General features: G+C 41.2%; 1 protein-coding gene and 1 long non-coding RNA gene across 4 annotated transcripts in view; one reads left to right on the top strand and one right to left on the bottom strand.

Moving 5' to 3' along the window:
- Positions 1-21,228, bottom strand: part of PDZRN3 (PDZ domain containing ring finger 3) — a 173,588-nt gene that overhangs the window by 27,016 nt on the left and 125,344 nt on the right. The window contains exon 1 of one of the 3 annotated variants that reach the window (XM_077925030.1): positions 15,816-16,084. The exons of the other annotated variants lie outside the window; for them this stretch is intronic. Coding sequence (XP_077781156.1) covers positions 15,816-15,884 — 69 coding nt within the window. The 5' untranslated portion in view covers positions 15,885-16,084. Of the gene's footprint in view, positions 1-15,815; positions 16,085-21,228 lie in introns of those variants that run through there. 3 annotated transcript variants of the gene reach the window in all.
- Positions 1-21,228, top strand: part of LOC144327028 (uncharacterized) — a 98,838-nt gene that overhangs the window by 60,871 nt on the left and 16,739 nt on the right. The window contains exon 2 of the long non-coding RNA XR_013392005.1: positions 19,947-20,051. This is a non-coding gene — a long non-coding RNA (uncharacterized LOC144327028). The remainder of the gene's footprint in view (positions 1-19,946; positions 20,052-21,228) is intronic.

Here is a 21,228-nt window from a genome sequence, read left to right as displayed (position 1 = left end):
GCCAGACAGTTGCCCCTTTAAGGTTCTCCACTAGGCAGCAAGGGGAGCACAAAAGGACTCAGCTGAGGGGTCCAGGACCATAAAATGGCTCAGTTGTGCCTTATGTTCCTTGGAACAAATAGTCTGCTTTGCGTGCTCTGTCCAGGGTTCTGAAAGGTCTACCACTGACCTCCCTTCTTTTCAGGAACTCCTCATTTTAGCTGTAACCCTGCCACTGCTTCCCGCCAGTACTGAACAATTTGCACCCTTCTGAGATGTCCATGGAATCTGCTTTACCAAGATAGACACAGTAATAATATCCCAGCCTAAGCTTGCTCACAAGGCTGCTGTAAAGTAAAAATACAGCTCTGATCTCCTTGGAAGAAGGGCAGAATACATACAATAAATAAGCACTTAATGATTTGTCAGTTCTAAATTAAAGGTGAACAACAAAGAGTCTTGTGGCACCTTAAGGACTAACAGATTTATTGCGTCATGTTTTGTGGTGTTGTGGCTTTCAAAAGGCCTCTGCCACAATAAATTTATTCTCTACAGTGCCACAAGGCTGCTGTTTTTGTCGCAACTGACTACCACAGCTGCCTCTCTGAAACACTTCTTTTCTAGCAGACATGATCCATTGCACATCACCAGACAGTGTTCAGACTTCCCAGCCTGGTGCAACCCCCTTCGCCTCAGATGACCATAAGGCAGACCTATAGGCCGCCCCCACTACACCCTCCAGAGAAAAAGAAAAGATTAAATACAGAGAGGCATTGAGCTGTCCTGCAAGGAGGAGACAAGCACATAGTGGTATGGGGTTGAGAGTGCAAAATAGGCTAATAGAGGTGGGACGCAGATAAGCATGGAGGAAAAAGTGAATACAGATGAGATGATGCTGAAGAGAAATCTGTGGTGGTCCAGAGACCAGATGCTTTGAAGTGTAGAGGGAAAAGGGGAGCTCTAGAATGAGAGGGAAAGAGAGAGTTAATAGGAGCGAAAAAGAAAAGGCTGGGCTAAAAATGTGTCAAAAAAGCATCCCTGCAGCTGACAAAGCAGTACAGCCTTCTTAAATTAACATGAATGTAAAAGAGGCTTTCAGAGTGCTCTAAGCTGTGCATCCCTAATCTAGTGTGTGCATTCAACCTGAGAACGAAAGTATTTCTGTTTTTACCCCACACATTGCGTAAGCACTTGGTGCTGACTGCAGCTGCAAAAATGTAAGACAAGGCACGCTCAATTTTGGCCTGGTCAAATTAAATACCATTAACTCGCCCTCTTGAGCACATTACAATTTGTACAGCTGTAAAATTAAGCCCAATTTAATGTTTTCTGTTAGTAAGAGAAATGCTGATTGTGTCCAAAGTTTTATTATTTACAATAAACGAAATGTGCAAATTCCAATGCCCGAGGTTTAGTACTGATCTTTTCTTTACAAGACTAAGCAATTAGGGTGACAAAGCAATCAGAGTTAAAGCATATCAAAACAACCCATGTTATATCGAGTGTAACATTGCTAAAGATAGCTGTTCGCTGTTAAGCAGAAAAAGCACTTAAGTAACACAGCCTCTAAAGTGACTGTAAACTTTAGAAAGCATCGTCTGGCCATGTTGAAAGGTGAATCGTCACAGTAACTGGTCAGGGCTAACTTTTGTGGAATATATGGGATTCACAGTATAAACATTAGATTATGTCTCATACTTATCCCACTTTTGGCGCTCATATGGCAGGCGTGAAGAGACTCAGGCCAGGGGGCCAAATACTTCACTGTTTGGCCACCGGGACCTTTCCCTGACCACACCTTTCCCAGTGATCACACCCTCTCCCTGAGTGCTTTTCCATAGCTGGAACGTGTGCTTGAACTGTGCTAATGCCTTTTGCTTGCCTAAAATTGAAATACTTTATTGTCACTTATACAACTTTTATACAGTGAGATTACACGAGCACCCCCCACTCAGCTCTCTTAGTCTTAATTCCCCTCGTTTACTGATGCACACCCACCAAACCCGAAAGTCAGTTGCCCTGTTGTTATCTTTTCATTCAGCAGCCTAACAGTCCACAGATAGAAGCTGTTCTTTACCCTGTTGGTGTGACTAATCATGCTTCCATATCTTCTGCCTGATATAGGAGGTTGGAGGGTGGAGAAGATGGCTGTGCTGTGTGTAGCAACCTCAGACTTTGGCATGGCTGGAACATAACATGTTGGAAGAGTCACATCTATTGCCCTGCCCACTTTTGCAGAGAGTCTTGGCTATCACTAGTAAGTTGCTGCTAGAAGACTGCCCGTGAGGGAAGGCCACCCTTGTGCTAAAAAAGTTCCCCCACCCCTGCTGCAGGATTACACCATGTGCAAGATGTGAGTGCACAAGTGGCCAACCTACAGGGGAAGTTGCCATGTTTGAACTTGTGCTCCATGGAAAACACTTCTTACTCTTTTCCCATATAACCTGCTGAAGAGCTGGCTACTACGCTCTGTAGAAAGACAGGAAAAGAACACAACTGGCAGTAGTGCTCCACAGATAATTTTATTTATTTAGTTGCTTCCTTAGCTGCTCATCTGCAAAACATTTAATCTTCCTGTTTTCATTTCCTTTCTTGTAGTGGATGGCAAGGTTCACGCCTCCCCCCTCTCACACGGGCTTTATGATGAAACTAATGAACTGCCCGTCAGTATGATCATGAGCTGTATTAATTTTGTTCCGCAGAAGTCAATGGGAGCCATTGACAGATATGTGGAAAAGTGAAAGGGCCTCTGTTGTTGCTTGTGGTTCTGAGGTGGTGTGGAGGGTGTGGAGAGGAAGCTGCTGTCTGTTCAGTGCATTAGCAAACCCAGTATCAGGAGAGGGTAGGTGAACGCTTCGCTCCCATTTTAAACAGGCTTCTTGATTGCATCTTCTTTATTTTGACTCTTCTAACTCAGTGGGAGATACTGACTACTGTGGGATAAAGTAAAACAGTGTTGCCTCAACTTCTCTTTGTCTCACTGTGGTTAGTGTTTGTGTGTGTGTAAGAGATAAAGAGAGGAGAGGGAGGAAGGAAGGAACAGAGAGAGAGAGAGACTCAGTTTGTTCCTCAGAAGGGTGCAGTGTTACTGAAAAGGCTGTATTGACAATAATGGATGGGAGCCGTGGGGCTGGCTTTTATGTCTCACAACTGTCAAGAGGTCTTGTCATCATTTTACCTTGGATTAGCAACAGAGCATGTTCTCCAGTATTATGAGTTCGTTAAAATAACCCCTGACTCATAAGAGTCATGCTGGGAGGAAGGAACGGATGACAGATTGTTATTGTTTCTCTGAATGGCTGTTCAAACGTTATGATCACCTAGATCATTCTAATGTCCAAAGACTGAAATTTCTGAAGCTTGGACTCTGCTCTTGCTCTTAATTCATAGACTGAAATCCACAAAACCCCCTGGAGCTGGGGTAAATAGTACTACAGGCAGAACTCGTGTGTTTTTCCTATAGCCACAGTACCCTGAAAGCACCTAGTCCTGCCTGACCAGGTTGGGCCTGGTTAGTACTTGGATGGGAGAACTAGTGTTTGTGGAGCAAGAGGGCTGGTTTTTGGCAAGCCTTGCAAACCCACAATTCCAGCCATTTGCCTGCTAAAGCTCAAGGTGCCCAGAGATGTGTGGACACCATTGCCCACCATTGCACAACCACTTTTGCACTCATGGTAGCCATGATTTGCTTGAGGCCTGAACTGTAAATTCATGTAGCTACTTTCTACTCAACCCTTAGTGAGATTTAAATGGGAACTTGGTGTTATGAAAAGTTCTTACCCATGAGAAGAGCACGCTTGATGTTTGGTATGCTGATTGCATATTAGATCTTTCACATGGGGCTATCTGGGGTGACTGGAAAAGTCACCAGGATATGGAAGAAGATCAGCCATGTGAATCCAACATAACACTACTGCTTTCCTGGGAGTTGTTTAGATTTATATTAGTGTCAGAATGGTTGACACCTCATCCCATATCCTACTAGCGAGACAACTTTGAACATTGTTAATGAAGAATGAGGTATTCCAGCAAGATGTCTATCTTGCCCCGGGAATCCAATTATAACGATCTCATAGTGTGTGAAGAAGATCAATGGCAAAGCACATCCAGCCCAATAATTCTTTGGAAGAGGAATATTTTAATAAGAAACCAGTCACTTATATGATTTATAGAGTAACTTCTGTCAACTGGCACCCTGTATATGGGGTGATCTACTACGTGATTTAAAGAAGCTATTTTTGACGTTCTTGGGCTCACTCATTACGATGGGCAGTGTTTGTGTGCAAGAAGGCATATTCTACTCATGCGCATGTGTGCACATGCACAGTGTATCTCTACCCTCTGCACAGAGAAATGTTCTGCTTCTCCAGCTCTGGGATTCCTAACAGTGGGGATGAATGTCAATGCCCCCTGACAGTCCCCACTACAAAATTCTCTCCAAGTGCAATACTTTACTTTTGTCAGTGCGGAACCACAGAAAGCTAAACCTGGGAACACAACCTGCTTCCTTGTACGAGTGGCAACTGACCCATAATTTTTTTTAAATAAAATTTATATACCACTTGAGTGTAGAAAAAAGCTCAAAGCAGTTTACAAAGAAGATAAAACTGAAAATGTACTTCTAATATGTATGCTGTAACTAAGTGGTAGATCACATGTTTTGAATGCTTAGAACAGGGGTCAGCAAACCTTTTCAGCAGGGGGCCGGTCCACTGTCCCTCAGACCTTCTGGGGGACCGGACTATTTTTTTTTGGGGGGGGGGACTGAATGAATTCCTATGCCCCACAAATAACCCAGAGATGCACTTTAAATAAAAGCACACATTCTACTCATGTAAAAACACCAGGCAGGCCCCACAAATAACACAGAGGTACATTTTAAATAAAAGGACACATTCTACTCATGTAAAACACGCTGTCCGTGGGCGGGATTTAGAAAGTGACTGGGCTGGATCTGGCCCCCGGGCCTTAGTTTCCCTACCCGTGGCTTAGAAGGTTCCAGGTTCAGACGCCACTTAAAATGATATTGTAGCTGGTGATGGAAAAAGCAAAGGCTGAAATTCTGGAGAGTCACTGCTAGTCAGATTAGGTAATACAGACCTAGAAGGATAAATAGTCTGACCTGCTATAAAGAGACCAAGGAACGACAAGCCTGAACACTCAATTTGCAAGGAACACTCAATTTGCTGGTATACTCACATATTAATTCCATTGTGAAACCAGGCTTACAGTGCAGCTACTTAACAGTTTCATTTATATGTATTCATTTATTACATTTATATACCACTTTTATCTTTCAAGGAGCTCAGGGTCATATACATGGTTCTCCCCCCCCCCTTTCATCCTCACAACAACCCTATGAGTTAGGTTAGGCGAAGAGATGGTGACAGGCCCAAGGTCACCCAGTGAGCTTCACAGCTGAGTGTGGACTTGAACCCTGCTCATAGTCCAGCACTCTAACCATCACACCACACTGGCTCTACACGCTATCTATGACTCCTCTTTTATATCATAGCAGCCTTCACCTTTATTTGTAGCCTATCTGATTTTTTTAAGGGGTATGATATTGATGTCAGAATATGTTAATTTAAAGAATTCTCAACTTCTTTAAAGAATTTCACAAACAACATGCAGGTGTTGCATAGTCCATGCTGTATCAGCATGATTAAAATATACATAGCAAAATACGTAGCAATGTACAAGGTGCTATAAATAACAGTAATTTCTGAGTTTGAGCAGTGAAGAATTTTGACATGCTACCGTCAAGCGTTTAAACTATGAGCTCAATCTGAAAAGGGTACTGCAGAGAATGAATTTTGGTGGATCTGGCTCTGAGATGAGTTGGTCAGCTTATCATGCAAACAGAGTAGCAAAGGATGTAAAAGGGACAGTGCGATCCATCTGTACACAATGGACATGGACACTCGGAAGTCATGGGAGAGAAACAGAATGATACAACAGAGCATTAAGGCAACACATGATGTATGTTCCTAATCAAGAATAGATGGCACCATAACGTGAAAAGTGGGAGGCCCAGGCACAAATCCAAATGGAAAATCTTCCAAGCAAGAGAATGCTAAGGACATCTGAAACAGTCACATCAATCATGTGGATTTGGTGAAAGGGGGGGGGGGCTCTTTTGTTTTTTAAGGGCAAAAGGAAATAAAGGTTCACAACAAGAGAAATGGTCAGCAGGTTAAGTCTATGTAAGGCAGTGGGAGAAGCTGTGCTTGTAAGCTCCCCTGAGCCTTGTTCCTAGGGCTGGTGAAGAGGCTGCTTGCTTCCAAGTGGTGACTACTCCACATTCCACTTATGATGTCCAAAGGGTTCTGCCAAACGGATCCTTCCTAACAATGTGGAGAGTTTCCAGTCCAGTATCTGAAAGTCCTAAAGGCAGAAGGTGTTGGCACAGAAAACTCCACACACAATATGAAACACCCACCAAGTAAGCAGAACCAAAAGTTATAACTGAGATGCTGAAAACCCACCACAGGAGGCCTTTTGCATGGGAGCTAAAAAGCATGTTCGGGTTCTTAAAGGTGTCTGGACCTCAGAAACAGAGAGGTTAACACAACAAACTGAGCAAATTCCACAACTCAGGGTGTCTCAATGAGTACAAGGAGGCAGTCTGCTTTAGACTGTCACCTTCCAATTTGTGGAAGAGAAACACCCCTCACATGCTAGATTTCCAGATTGCCTTAACACCTGAAGAGAGATCTACGTGTGGATCAAGTTTTGTGATAAAAAGCATGCAACACAAAGTAGACATGTGTTTTCTACTGGATGCCACTGCTGCTGTATTTTTAATGTAAGGAGAACAAATATTTGAACTCTCATGGGGGAGGGGTTCCTATTTTGGACATGGCAACAGGAAGTGAAAATGGAAGCCACCCATGCACTTGTGAATCTGCTTTTCAGGACATGTCTTGAGATGCCACCTTCTCAGGCGTGATTAGAAAGGAAGAGATACTCAAAGAAAGACCACTTACAGTAATCTTCATGTTTTGAAATAAAATCATATACTGTACTGAACTGCCTGTCAGACAAGGCAGGCTTTCTACTGACTTCATGAACAGCAAACATATTTTTTTTGCATCATCTATTATGTCTGCACTGTCCATTATGCCACTGACAAATGCGTCTAAGAAAACATTTGTGCTTAATAAAGAATAAGAAGTTTTCCTTTACAGAAAAGCATGCCAATCCTTGGGATTTGTACTACAAAATTTGCCATTCTGACAGACTACAGATGTCTGTGTCTTATTTAGAGCACACTTTATGGTCTGATACACTTATTTAGCCAGCTTTTAAGAAGTCTGCATTTTAGGGAGGGGGAGCAGTACATTTTTATGGCAAATGCAACAGCAAAAAAAATCTATTTTCTAAATCTCTTCTTCTCCGCCAGAGTCTAGAGAAAAGAGGTTCAAAGTACAGGTTAATTCTTTTTACTGCTTCATCTAATCCTTCTTTTATTTCACTAGAAAGGACAGTTTCTTTTTTTTATAGATGCAGAACTGTATTATTTAGCAACAGACTGTTTTGAAGTGTGTGCACTTCCCTTTTCTCTCGTAAGCTATTGATGGTATAAAGAAAAAGACTAAAAAGAAAATTCTTTTTTGAATAAAACAAAATCCACTTGTCCTCTCTGAAATATTTAGCTCTCCAAGGAAAAAATTCCGAGTGGGAAACCTCAGCTCTAAAGAAAACGACACTGAGATAGGTTAATTAGAATGAACCTTGCATGACTGATTTATTTTGGTGTGTCTCTGGCATATAGAAAGTAACAGTTCAAATATATATATATATATATATATATATATATATATATATATATATAGTGGGGCTGGCCTAAACCAAAAAGATAGATTTTAATCTATTTGCTTTGAACCAAAAGTTACTGATACTGAGTTAAAACCTGATTTCCATGTAGCTTTTTCATTAGAAGCACCCAAGGGAACAGTCAAGCAGAGCCCAGGGGACAATAATGGAAATTGTGAGGTGACACACTGAGAGCCTTGTTTCAGGGTAGCCATGATGAATGAGAAGAATCCAATAGGCTTAAGAGATCTAGACTGGGTGGTGGGATAGGAATGGTAATTGTGACTCCTAGCATGCCCTCTTTATCAGGATAACTGCAGCAGTTGGAGAATTCTGCCTCTGACAATGCGGGCAGCAGGTCTCAACCTTTGGGAGGTGTCTTGCTTGCATGGTTGCTGATGAAGACATTCATTCATAGGTGTCACGGTAGTGGAATTTTTAGATGGAACATCAAAAGCATGGGAACACTGACAGAAGCTACTGCAACAGTGCTGGTAAGACAGAACATCTAAAGAAGTCTACCATCTATGATAAAACACTAAGAGTGAAGACCCATAAAATGACAGCAGATTCTCCCTGGTCCCACAAGCAAACTGTCAGATGTTCATTACCAGAAAGCCAAGTGCTGTTTGAAGCTTCAGGGAAGAGTCACTTTCCCTAGTTGCCCCCTCCAGTTTCAGAACGTCAAGGCAGCACTCCACAGCCAGGTTCCTGATGAGGCTGCAAAGCTTATGATGTCTCAAGCACTTAGCTGAGAGGAGCTTTGTTAAATACAGTATATCTAGCTACAACAGGAGATCATAGGCTTTGGGGAGGAATCACGTGTAAGGAGAAGAGCACAGACTTTGCAAACAGAAGGTCTCAGATTCAATCCACGACATCTCCCGCTAAGAAGGTCACGTGCAGGCGATGAGAAAGGCAAACATTTCTGCTTGAGATTTTGGAGAGCTGCTGCCAAATACATGGACAAATAGTCTGACCTGCTAGGAGTCATGCTCCTGTGTTTCTTGGAGGCTGATGCAAGAAAGGACAAGACTGGTGGCTTGAACCATTGTTTAGACCTGCTTGTGTTATTACTGCATCCATCAGAAAACCAGGCTCACGGTGCACCTAAACACATGTCATGACTCTACTTTTTATATTGTGCCTTTTGGACTGGACCTGGAGTGGGGGGAAGAGAATTGCAGCAGTAGTTCAAGGATCCATTCAAGAGGCTTGTTCTCACTCTTCAAACTTAACTTATTAAAAACAACCACCACACACATTAACAGCTGGCACGTATCATCGCCACCAGCTGTTTCATCGTCGTCGTCATCATCATCATCATCATCATCTATATAGTGCCATCCACACTTTGCAGAGTAGAAGAGGACAGGTCCCTGCTCCAAGGGCTTTACAATCTAAAGTTTGGCATGGAAGAAACAGAATAAAACTGGATGGAAGTGGAGGCTGGGCTAAATGGGAGAACAATATGCAATTATGCAGGTATTTGGAGCAACAGGTCTGGCAAGGAAGGAAATAGTTTCCATCCACTTTCTATTCAGCATAGTGCATGTTCCTTGTACTCATACTTTCTTATCTCCTGTTTAGAACCTGGCTTTTGAATTACTGGGTTGGTGAACAGGTGGATATGCGCACAATTTTGTTAAAAGCTGGGCTAAGCCAAAGTATTGCTGAACTGATACTCTGGAGTTAAATGGGGCATGTCTGGGGCAGAGGGTGTGGAATAAACTGTACCATTATACAGTGTGTTACGGACTAGGCTCATTGACTTTTTCAATGGCCAAGAACCAAGTTTCCCTCACAGTTATGCATTATCAGATAACTCAGCCTCCCAAATTCAGCCGGCCTCTTTGCTAAACCCTTATGTCCTAGTTGTTTTTCTGTATTAGGTAAAATAGTAGTTGTTGTTTTTTAAAAGTTCTCTGCGGAGCAATATGTTCTGGTGGCTGCTCATACCCATATTTGCCTTTGAGCAATGAGTCTTCCCACCTGCCCCGGCCATTAGATTCAGACCACAATAACCAAGTCAGAAAAATGTGAATGGATGCTTTATTAACACTTATTGCACCACTATTCAGTTGTCTCAATTCCAATATACACAATTTTAGTGCTCTTTTGGTGCCCCTGAAAATGAGTCATGACCTTCCCTTTCATTATTAATGAACATAACACAGCCCATTTATTAAACCTGCACTTTTCCCTCTGCTCCATATGCCTGTTTTCCCTTCCAGTATTTGACATGTGACAGTAAAGCTCAGAGCAAATGTCCCTAGTGCTTCCTCCCCTGCGAATTCTTGCCACCTGCTTCATAGCGTTGAACAGATGTATATATGTAAACCATTACAAACCTGTTCACCCAATCATTTATCATTTTAAGGAGAGAAAAATACTCCCAGCACAGTAAAGGCACTCCCTACTTCAGATTTTACATGTTTGGGTGAATTACTATATTAATATTTTGAAGGCTGTAATGCAGAAAGGCACTTGAAGCTATTTTAGTGCATCACTCATAACAAGTAGGGGTTTTTTTTAATAAAAAGAAACAAAACTTTCAAACCATGACTTGTTTTTTTTTAAAACAAAAAAACCCTTCTACCATGAAGAAACTGTATTTTCTATAGAGAATCCAATGGAGGTGTTGCATTATTCATCATCAAATGAAGAGGAAAATTTCAATTGCCAGTTTCTAGTAAATGGTCTAATTAAGAAAGGGGGATTCTGAGCCATGGACAGGCGCCACAATAATTAAAGGCCATTTTCCAGCAGATTACAGGTCTCCAGTCTATCAACGAGAATGCTGAACTAATTAAGCAGCAGAAAACCCAGCCCAGGACAAAAGTCTTCAGATTACGCAAATGTATGTATGCAATGAAGGGTCTATGCTATGTCACTTTAAAATCAGAACCTCCCTCCCTTCAGACTTCCTAGCTGAAGTATTCCTATAAGGTAAGGGAGAACCATCTTTTTTTACTCTGTCAAGGGCTGCATTCCCTTGGAAAGTATTACTGTATGCTGGTGGAATCAGTGATGGTGGAGGCAGAGACAAAAGTGTTCTGGATTAACTGGTCCAGAATACAGACCTCCCTTCCTCAACTTTCTCCATGGCCACTTCAAATAAGAATCCCCAATCCTATGTAGCTCTACTCAGAAGTAAGCCCCACTGGGTTTGATGGGGTTACTCTCAAATGGATAAGGTCTATGGCCTAAAAAATAAAATAAAATAAATGTATGGCTAGTGCATTAGTGCAAGGGATGCAGGTGGCACTGTGGTCTAAACTACTGAGCCTCTAGGGCTTGCCGATCAGAAGGTAGGCTGTTCGAATCCCCGCGACAGGGTGAGCTCCTGTTGCTCGGTTCCAGCTCCTGCCAACCTGGCAGTTCGAAAGCACATCAAAAAGTGCAAGTAGATAAATAGGTACCACTCTGGCGGGAAGGTAAACAGTGTTTCCATGCGCTGCTCTGGTTTTGGTGTTCTGTTGTGCCAGAAGCGGCTTAGTCATGGTGGCCACATGACCCGGAAAAACTGCCTGCAGACAAACGCTGGCTCCCTCGACCAGTAAAGCAACCCCAGAGTTGTCTGCGACTAGACTTAACTGTCAGGGGTCCTTTACCTTAGTGCATTAGTGCAAGGATGGGGAAATGTGGTCCTGCAGATGTTGCTGGACTATTAACTTCCATTTTCCCTGACCGTGAACCATGCTGAGTGGGGTTCATGGAAGTTGGAGTCCAAACAACAGTTGGAGGGCCACAGGTGGTCCATCACTTATTTAGTGTCAATGAAGCAAATATTTCAAACTTTTGAAAAGTGTGCTCTATCCTATATTCAACTTATTCAACATTTATGCCCAATCTACATACATTTATGTTATGTCTTCAGGCCACTGGCATCCATTGCTCTCCTCAGTTTGTTCAACTGGTAGCTCCTTCCACCCAAGCTTGATTATCAAACTTGAACAGGTGTAGAGGTTATTTGCTCCCAGTGCTCAAGTTTAAGCATGGACCAAAGAGGAGCAGAAAAGCTCTTTCTGGCAAAAACTGGTATCAGATGTTACCATTTTAACACAAACTTAACATAGGGACTGGGGTGAGAAGAGTAAATTCCTTTCCCTGTTGATTTGCATAAAGCAGGCTTCCTCAACCTTGGCCCTCCAGATGTTTTGAGACTACAATTCCCAGCATCCCTGACCACTGGTCCTGCTAGCTAGGGATCATGGGAGTTGTAGGCCAAAAACATCTGGAGGGCCGAGGTTGAGGAAGCCTGGACTACAAACCTTTGGCAACCAGAACATGTGTTATCTGTGAGCATGCCAATTCATTCAAGTAACATTTCCCCCATCTCTTCTACTGGAGTTTTTTCACTGTAAGTCAAAAGCGCATAGGAACAGCTCATGATTTATCCAATTACAATACAGAGGTGGATAGACAAACATACAGAGAGATAGTATTGCTCTAAAAATGCAGAATTTGTCTTTCCTTTCCTTCTGCTATAATCTCAGTGCAGAGAGTGCCTCTTTAATAATTGCATGATTGGCTCCTTCAGTCCTGGTTTTAAAAAAAGTTTCAAAAACTTGCCTAGTTTCCCTTGACTTTTCAATGTAGGTTTTTGTAGTATATGCTGCTGTTGAGTCCTCGTCAACATTTACTGAATTTTATTCTATTGGGCATATTTAAAACTGCTTTGAATATGTTTTATGTTTGTTTTTAATGGCATTGACATGAGCTGTATTGAGAGGGCTACAGTCTTGAAAATGGCTTGAATGACAGAATGAATGATAGTCCCGACGTAGCACTATATATGATTTTTACAATCCAAAAACTGAGAATAAGAAATGAGAGTTATTATATGGAGACAGAAGGAACTTAATTCATGATCATGGAACTTAAGCACATCTTGTTTAGCTACCAGAAAAACCCTATTCAGCCAGGAAGGTCTCAGCCATGTAGCTCACAGCAGCCCTTCCCTCCTTGGAGGAATGACAATGATTAACAAACAGACAGACAGACAGACAGACAGACAGACAGACAGACAGACAGACATTTAAAGATTAATGCTGAGCAGGACTTTGTAGAATCTGGAATATGCAAGCCTTTTACATTTGTTTTGTATTTTCAGGTTCTTTAATACAAATACAATAAGAAGAAAATACAGTAAGACATATGATAGTTGGAAATACAATTATCTGATTATTGTCATCTCTCAGTTTTACACAACTTGTCATCCCCCCCCCCCATCATCATTATATCCCACAACTTACTGAACCAGCTCTTCACTGTGGCACATTAAGGTGCTTCTGTAATTGAGCAACATTACTCTATGCTACATCAAGCATATGTTGAATCAACATCTATGATCTCCATAGTCTGCACTGTCTGGAATACCTCCTGAACATCTGGTAACCAATACCCAGTGATATCTATTATACGTAGGATTCCCATTTAATATTTGCTCACCCCCAGCACATGCAAAAATAAGTGAAGTTGGCACAACAGCCCTTTCAACATGCAGTCTCTAAACCACTGGTAATATTCAGCTTAACAACAACAAAGCCCAAGCCTGCTGTGTTAGTAGAGCAGAAGCAAACCATAAAGAGCAACCGTGCATGTGAGAAAGTGCAGTGCCAGTGTGATCCCAAGCACTGCCAAAGCAATGGCCATTAATGTTGCTGTATCAGCATTCTTCCTTTTCCAGCACAGCTGTTTCATGCATGGATTGGCTGGGCCATGGGGTGAGCCCTCTGTTACCATGCCGAAGACTGAGAAACAGCCTTGGAATCAGGAGCAGTAGAGCAGCCCTCTACTGCTGATCTCTAATAGCAAAGGGAGGCTGGGCAAATGTGGTAGTGCAGTACATCCCTTCAGCTCTCACTGCTCAAAACTGCTGTTTGTGCCGGTAAAGCTGATCAATAGGACCGAGCTGACCATTGGCTAAATCCTACTATTCCAACTTAGCTGGCTTGGAGTTCAAGCTGTAAGCTGGCTGAAGTTCAAGTACTTCCATTTAACTAGGTCATGGATCAGGCTGCTCATGACCTAAAATAAGGGGTAAAATTCAATGCACGGGATAATGTGTGTGTCAAGAAATGGATGCACACACCTTATGCAAAAAATAACTGCCCATTTCTTAGATATGATTTTTCACTTTGAAATTAATGATTTGCATAGCATCTCCTAATCAAAATATAAGCAGGATTTCTTTCCCTGAAATCGAGATTGCTGTGTTGACAGTACATTGAAACTGCAAGTAATTGAGATATAATGTACATTAGCCCCCCCCTTACAACTCTTCTAATAATCCAATTGGCTCTCAGTAAACCTGTGTCTAATTATTTCCAGCACTGTGGTCCATTACTGCTATCAAAATTTTTATGAAGACCCTCTCCCCACCAATACTTTACAAACATTTTGCAAAGTTCCTATCTGCAATGCGAATTAACTATAATCACAAATCCTTCCTTAAGTGGTCATAGGACTAAAGCTAATAGTATTCAAGATCTTTATATAATAAAAAACAAGGAAGTGTTACGGGTTAACTCTTATGACAGAGTATCTAATCCTTAGGATAAAATTTGCAAGAACAATGTTGATATAAGTTTGTGGTGGTGATGATGCCCAAGAAGTCTTGCTCCCTTGCTTTCTAAAACATTTGCTCTCCTAATACATAGGAAAACTGGGAGCTGATATAAAACAGTCACGACAGTGAGCATGCCTTTCTGTTTGTAGTTACAAAGTTTTCTACTTAGCCATTGTGTTCTCTGGGAAGTGTCAGAGACATATATATGAAAAATGGTGCTTAAAATTTAACTGTGTTCCTGCTAGTACAGAACACAAGGCCCATTTTATTTACTGTGTTGTGATTGACATGAGTAGTTCCACAACAAAGACTACCTCACCTTTCTCTGTGATTTGCAACACCCTCTGCTGGCAAATGTAAAAACAAAACACTTTTTGCATCTAGCAATAATTGTTGCTAGGTGCTCTGTTTTTCATTTCCTTAAAGTACTTTGTAAAGCCGGAATCACCCCACATGCAATTTGTATGTTCACAGATAGTTATATTTTAAAATTATTGTTTAGATCTCCCTTCTAGAGTCAAATAACATATAGAGCATAAAGATGGCCACTTTTTCAGATTTATTTATTTATTGGTATAGAGAAGGTAAAACAAGTTTTGTCTTGTCAAATTCTGCATTTCCTTTTGACACTATGTCTAACTTTACTGGAGCTACTATTATAGTATTTCTTTACAAACCTGTACTTTGGGATGAGATGATCTTTCAGAATCAACTGAAGAGGCAAATGGCTGGAGCCCAAACAAATAGTTAAAAAATGGCATGGACTGTATCAGAATGATTTTTCAAGTGTTCATTTTTTCGCACTGTGCTTTGTAGCCAGAGAAGTTGGGAAAGAGAAAATATTGTATATAGATAAAGAAAGAATTCTAGACGGGATCTCCCCTGGGTAGCAAAAGGAATTTTTACAACTGACAGAAACACAGAATCTACGGAAATTAAACTTGAGTCAAAGTATCGGTAGAGGTAGTGGCTCACTGTCTGTGGTGAATAAGTTAGTGCATTTGTCCTCCAGAAAGAAGCACCATAGAACTATTGGTAAACAGAGACCAACCCTTACGCCACATCAATCATCACTTGTGTCTTTCCAAACTTGTTCAAAGAGAGCATGACCAAGATCTGACCCTGGCTGAGATGTTTTCCTTAACTCATGCTGGGGACAGGGTCTCAGGGTCTACTGCCTTGTAGCTATAGATGCCTGTTTATTACATATATGGTGCATTTCAACGAATATTTAAACCTCTGCACTTGTGTCATAAGGCACATCACCATAAAAAATAAATAAATCCCAAAGCCCATGTCAAATAAGGTAATAGCTTACTTGCTACAATGGTATAACATTCCTTGCCTATTCCTTCTTCTTGCTCTGACAATAAAAATAACAGCAATTGTCATGCGGCTAAAGTAACATATATACGTCCTTAGAATTCAAAGCAAACGGCTTTACCTGGCAAACTTCATACAGCAATTTGTACTGTTCCTCTTGCTTCTGCAGAGAGCACAAGCTGCATCCCATGTTTAAGAAAACTGTCTTTCTTATTCACCGCAAGAGCCCGGGAAGTTGTTGTTAGCAAGCATGCATGTAGATATCCCTTTGGCACACTCAGAGAGTCAGATGAAACTGAAACGGTTTACGTTGGTGATGCTCTGATCACTGGCAAGCAACTCTGCCTTCTTCCTTAATGCTCTCCCTCCTCCACTCACAGTACACAACACTCCCTCTACTGCTTTAGTCCAATGCACACACTATATACTGCTGCTCATGCATATTAATCAGCTCTCATTGACTATTCATAACAGACAGTGATACAGAAGCTATAATTGCTGCCTATGACAGCTGAAATTTCTCTAATTAACAAGCAAGCACTTCAGTAGCAGGGCATAATAAAAGACACTAACAATTCTGTAAACCATTTTGTAGCAATTACAAATAAACATGACTGCATTTTACTGTGGTCCCTAAGGATAATTCTTAGCATATTTAAGCAGTTTACAAATACATTTTAAATGTAAGTCATAACCAAAACGAATCTGCTGCTGATACAGAACTATTACAAGCAACATTAAACAGTTCAGCAAAGTTAAATAAAACACTCCTTAAAATATTTAAGAGAACGTGGTCACAACTAAATGGAAGTCTGTAGTGAACAAGCATGCATTTAGCAAAAAAGAAGAAAGGAAGAAAAATGAAGAATGGAACAGCTCAAGGAGCTGATGCAACTAGGAATGGGACAAATTCTGCAACTCATTTTCATTAAAGTACAATATTGCCAGCAAACCTCACAATAATATAATTCTTTATAAATTCCTCCTGACACCAGAATGGTTACACATTATCACAGCACCCATTAATAGTATTTATGTGATGATTCTGTGCTTATGCATATGCTAAACAGGAGCTATATAATCAGCTGAGCACACTTCAAGGTCTTCTAAAGACCATATAGCATGTGCACTCCATGGTAATGTGACTGCTATAGTTGCTTTATGATGTGTATTTAAAAAACCCTCTCTGTATATTTACTTCCTTCAGCTGGTAAATTCTAAGTAAAATTATTCCCCATTCACCAAATGAAATCATTACCCAGTGATGATTTGCAAGTTTCGGCTTCATCTATTGTAACACGCATTTGAAGGGTCAGGTGTCTTTCTGTGTTCAGAAATTCCACAAACACTGTTTCTAGTTGGGAATAAATTATAGGAGGCAACAGGGTCCCCCCCCCTTTATAAAATGTAGATCCTAACTTTTTGCCAATGTAATCAAGCCAGCATATACTGTCCCCCCTCCCCTTTATCCCTGGAACACCTCTGGTCACCTCCAAACACTCAATACTTTGCAGAGGAATTCAGTTGCTTACTGGAAATTGAGGTTTGCACAACTAAAGTGCATTACAGTGCTCTGTCACTCTGGTGCAAGAAATTCACTTTAAAAAAACCACCACCACTTGGCTTCTTGCAGTTAGGAAAGTGATGGGAAATACACAACAAAGTGTGGGATAACCATATAACCTCCCTACAAAACATATAACCTCCCTACAAGCAAATCAGAATGAATGCTCAAGAAAGAGGCTATCTGGAGGAGTCCCCTGTGAAGTAAGTTAGGCTTGGAGGTGGTGACTGGCTTTGTAGCTGAGTGGAGATCAGAACTGAGTTCTATCCAGCCCTATCACAACATTCTTAGCCACTGTGCCTCAATGGGCAATAGTGGACTGAGCCTTAGGAAGCACTTGTTCACAGTAGTAACCACTGATTGTTGGCTAAACTCACCCATTGACAGTATGTGTGCAGTCTGAGAGTCAAAAAAAGTGTCCTGTGAACAGATGAAGCCTGTTATTCTTTCCTGGAAGTAATTCTGTTCTTCTCCCACAACGGGACACAGTGGGATGGATGTACAGTAACTGTATTGCCTCAAACCAAGGAACATTATTTTGATCATCAAAGTGTGATGCTAGTCTCTCAAGTGAAGCACAAACATTGCCAAAGAAAGCATAAATCAGCCATCAACCCACACCACTGTGTATGTTCACTCAGCAGAGACAGGTTCCTCATCAGATGTTTGTGGAGTGGACAAGAAAGATCAAGAACAGTGTAAGGACTCTGCTGAAGAACAAAAGGAAATATGGTGGCAGGTTCTTTCTGTAACATGTCTACCCTTAATGACAACTTCTGTTGCCTTTGCCCTTGTTACCAAAACAGTCTGCATTGGTTTTTTGAAAGCTTTGGGAGGATTTGCAATGCCTTGTCTTGGTCAGCCCATATGTTAACATGAAAAAGTATTTCTCTAAGGGTTTGAACGTGGGAGGACCTTACACAGGGTGAAGTGAAAAGAAAATCTGAACAGACCACAGGATATCTGGGGCAAATGATTCAGGAGACAACTTTGGGAAGACTGAATGTTCCCTGAAGTTGCTTGGAGTTTCACATTCCCAGGCTGCAATCTTATGCTTGCTTACTTGGAAGTTAACCACATTGTACTCAGTGGGAGATAGGTTTGAGTTTCATGTCTCAAATTTCCCTGTATCTGGAGGTTCTGTCTCCCAAGCTTCTCCCAGCACATCCCATTGTCCTTTATGGAGAGTGAATGGAATCTGACTCTCCACTGGCCACCTTCTGCATTTGCGACCTCATAGCATGGTACGTATAATGTGTACAGTGTGTTCTTTGGTGCACCAGGAACTGGAACATCTGCTAAGCTAATATAAGAATCAGGAAGATTGGGATAACAGCTCTTCAGCTGCAAGTGAAATAAATCAGTAGTTTATTTCATCAGTACGAGTTAAATGAAACAAAATAACAGGACAGGTCCCTGATGCAATTCAGAAGCAGTCCCTGTTAATATGCAGCTACACAAGAATATCACCACATATCTTTAAAATATTCTGTAATCTCAAATGGAAGAATAAATCAAGAGGGTTGGCTTCCCATGTTCTTGTTGACAAATATTCAATAACCCCTGTGGTATCCATGTGGTATGATGAGCCCACTTGGCTGGGAAGTGCAGTCAGTGTGACAATCAAGCAAAGAGCCTTTTCTAAATTGAGGACACATTTTAATGTCTCAAATTGACCTGGGTTGAGTTGTGTGTTCTTATCAGCAACTGTTTAAGCAAACTGTCTTTGTATAGGCTGGGTGCAATGAAATAATATTTTGCTTAACGTACCAATAGCCTAATTAACTTTCTTTCATTTTCAACGTTTTTCTCATACGGAAGGAGGGCAAGAGGAAAGAGAGAGAGAGAGCAGCTGTTCCTTTGTAATAAATTTATGTAAGCTGAGTTTATGATGATGATGACCATTGTAGGAAAGAGGGTGAAAGGAAGGGAGATATTTGTTTGGAACATTAGCACTTTACAGAAGAAAAGAAATCTGGGGTGTTTGTTTCTGTATGTGTTCAGATTTTATTTTATATGAAAAAAACCAAGTACAAAAATTGGGTCAGCTTAATCAGCCCTTTTAGTGACTATGCGGAGAATGTATCCGACTATCAATAGGGCTATTTATAAGGGCTTTCCCAATACCATAAAGCTCTTATGGCCATGAAAAGTTTTTGGCTCTCAATAATTAGAGACTTACAGACTTGTTGTTTTGTGCAGGCTGAGCTTTTACCTTATGAATACTTGGAGCCAGTGCCAAAATAAAAGAAAAATGTCTTTTAGGAACAAACTCTATTAATATATTTCTAATTCCCATTTATCCGGTTCCAGGACATGGCCTTGGTGCCCTCCACTGTTGACTGTGATTTTATATCCTAGCCACAAATCACCTACCAAGTGTCTCCCTTGTCCCAACAGCCATTGCCTCCAGGTCTTTCCTTTGCCTTGTTCTTTTGTACTTACCACACTGTTCCTGCCATTTTAATATTAGTTGTTCAATTAGATCTTTTTACCATGAATTTGCAGGGCAGATTTTCCTGTGGGTTATTTACCCTGTCACTATGGTAAGATGTGCAAAAAGAACAAAACAAAGTGTGAATCACCCTAAATTCTGTGATTAAAATAAATAGCTTTGTCCCTCTTCCATATCTGCTGCCAGCACTCGTTGTCCTCTATGCTCATCCACTGCTTTTATGCCTTTTGCAGCTGCTGTGGCTGTAACTCCTTCCCATCATGCAACACATACAGTATGAAGATTGAAAAATCTTATCACATGGTGAATCTAAGAACACTTACCAGCACTGCACAGCTGTGAGTTGCCATATCTAGAAAAGTACTAGAAAACTAGCTTTCTCCCCAGGTTTTCATGTCTTGTGACCGCTTTTACAATACCACGTTACAAAGAGGAATTTTTAAAAGAGATTATTTTGTGGTGATCATTCTAGCTCAGAACTGCAGTCTTCAGAATGGAGAAGGGCTGTAGCTAGCCAAAGGGGACATATTTTGCATGTACAAGGTGCCATCTCCAGTTAATAAGGGTCAAATAGTAGTACAGTAAATGCAATGTGTTAGTGCTGAAAAAGGTTTCTGTCTAAAACCCCGCAAAGCTGCTGCTGGTCAATAGACCAAGATGGACCATCACCTCGATTCTGTATGAGGCAGCTTCTGCTGTTCCAGTACATGCTCAAATCCCTCCACATCTGTTAATTAAATGGTAAGCTCTTGAAAGCCTTTGCCTTGGTTTCCCCAATATGTGAGAAATAAATGAGCTAATCAGACTCTTATGATGAATAATAAGACGAAATACCACTGAAGGCCTCTGCATTCTAAAAATGATATAGAAATTATTAATCAAAGTTTTGTTTCTTTGATATTTTGAACAGGGACACTAGAAATTATTTGTGTGATTTTGTAGCAACACAATGGGTTTGGACTAGTTTACAAACGTCAAATGTTGAGAACAATGCAGCATTTGGTAATATGGCCACACCCAGCAAACTGCCTTTGTGCAATTTAGCTTAAATGAACCCTGCCAGTTATACTGTGATTTCCCAGGTTGAACGAAGTAAACTACCTTTAAAAAAAAAATCAAAAATCAAGCTACTCCTGTTGTGCGTGGAATAAGTCTGTCAGCTCCCATTACTGGCTAAAATGACACCACTGCCCTCTATTGGAAAGAATTAGGCCTTGAGTTGCTAGGCCACAGCGAACAGAAATATTTGGCAGTGCGATCATGACAACTTATTTATTATTACAGCACTCTCTACAGAGCCTCCTCTATAGCTTGGTCCTGAAGTGCAGGAAGAAATTTATAAATAAACAAATAAAGCAGGCATACTTTGGCTCTCTCAGCTTCTGAGGCAAGAGGAATCCGTTCACTTCCAGCAGCTGCCCGGCAGTAAGCTGGCATAGATGCTCTCATCGTAAGGCTTCTCATATGTCATCCGAGACCACCCGATCCAAGGTCACAGAGCAACTGCTTGATCCT

The sequence above is a fragment of the Podarcis muralis genome, chromosome 2 (assembly GCF_964188315.1).
Source record: "Podarcis muralis chromosome 2, rPodMur119.hap1.1, whole genome shotgun sequence".
NCBI lineage: Eukaryota > Metazoa > Chordata > Lepidosauria > Squamata > Lacertidae > Podarcis > Podarcis muralis.
Note: the sequence above shows the minus strand (reverse complement) of the source record. Positions and strands in the feature narration are given on the sequence as shown.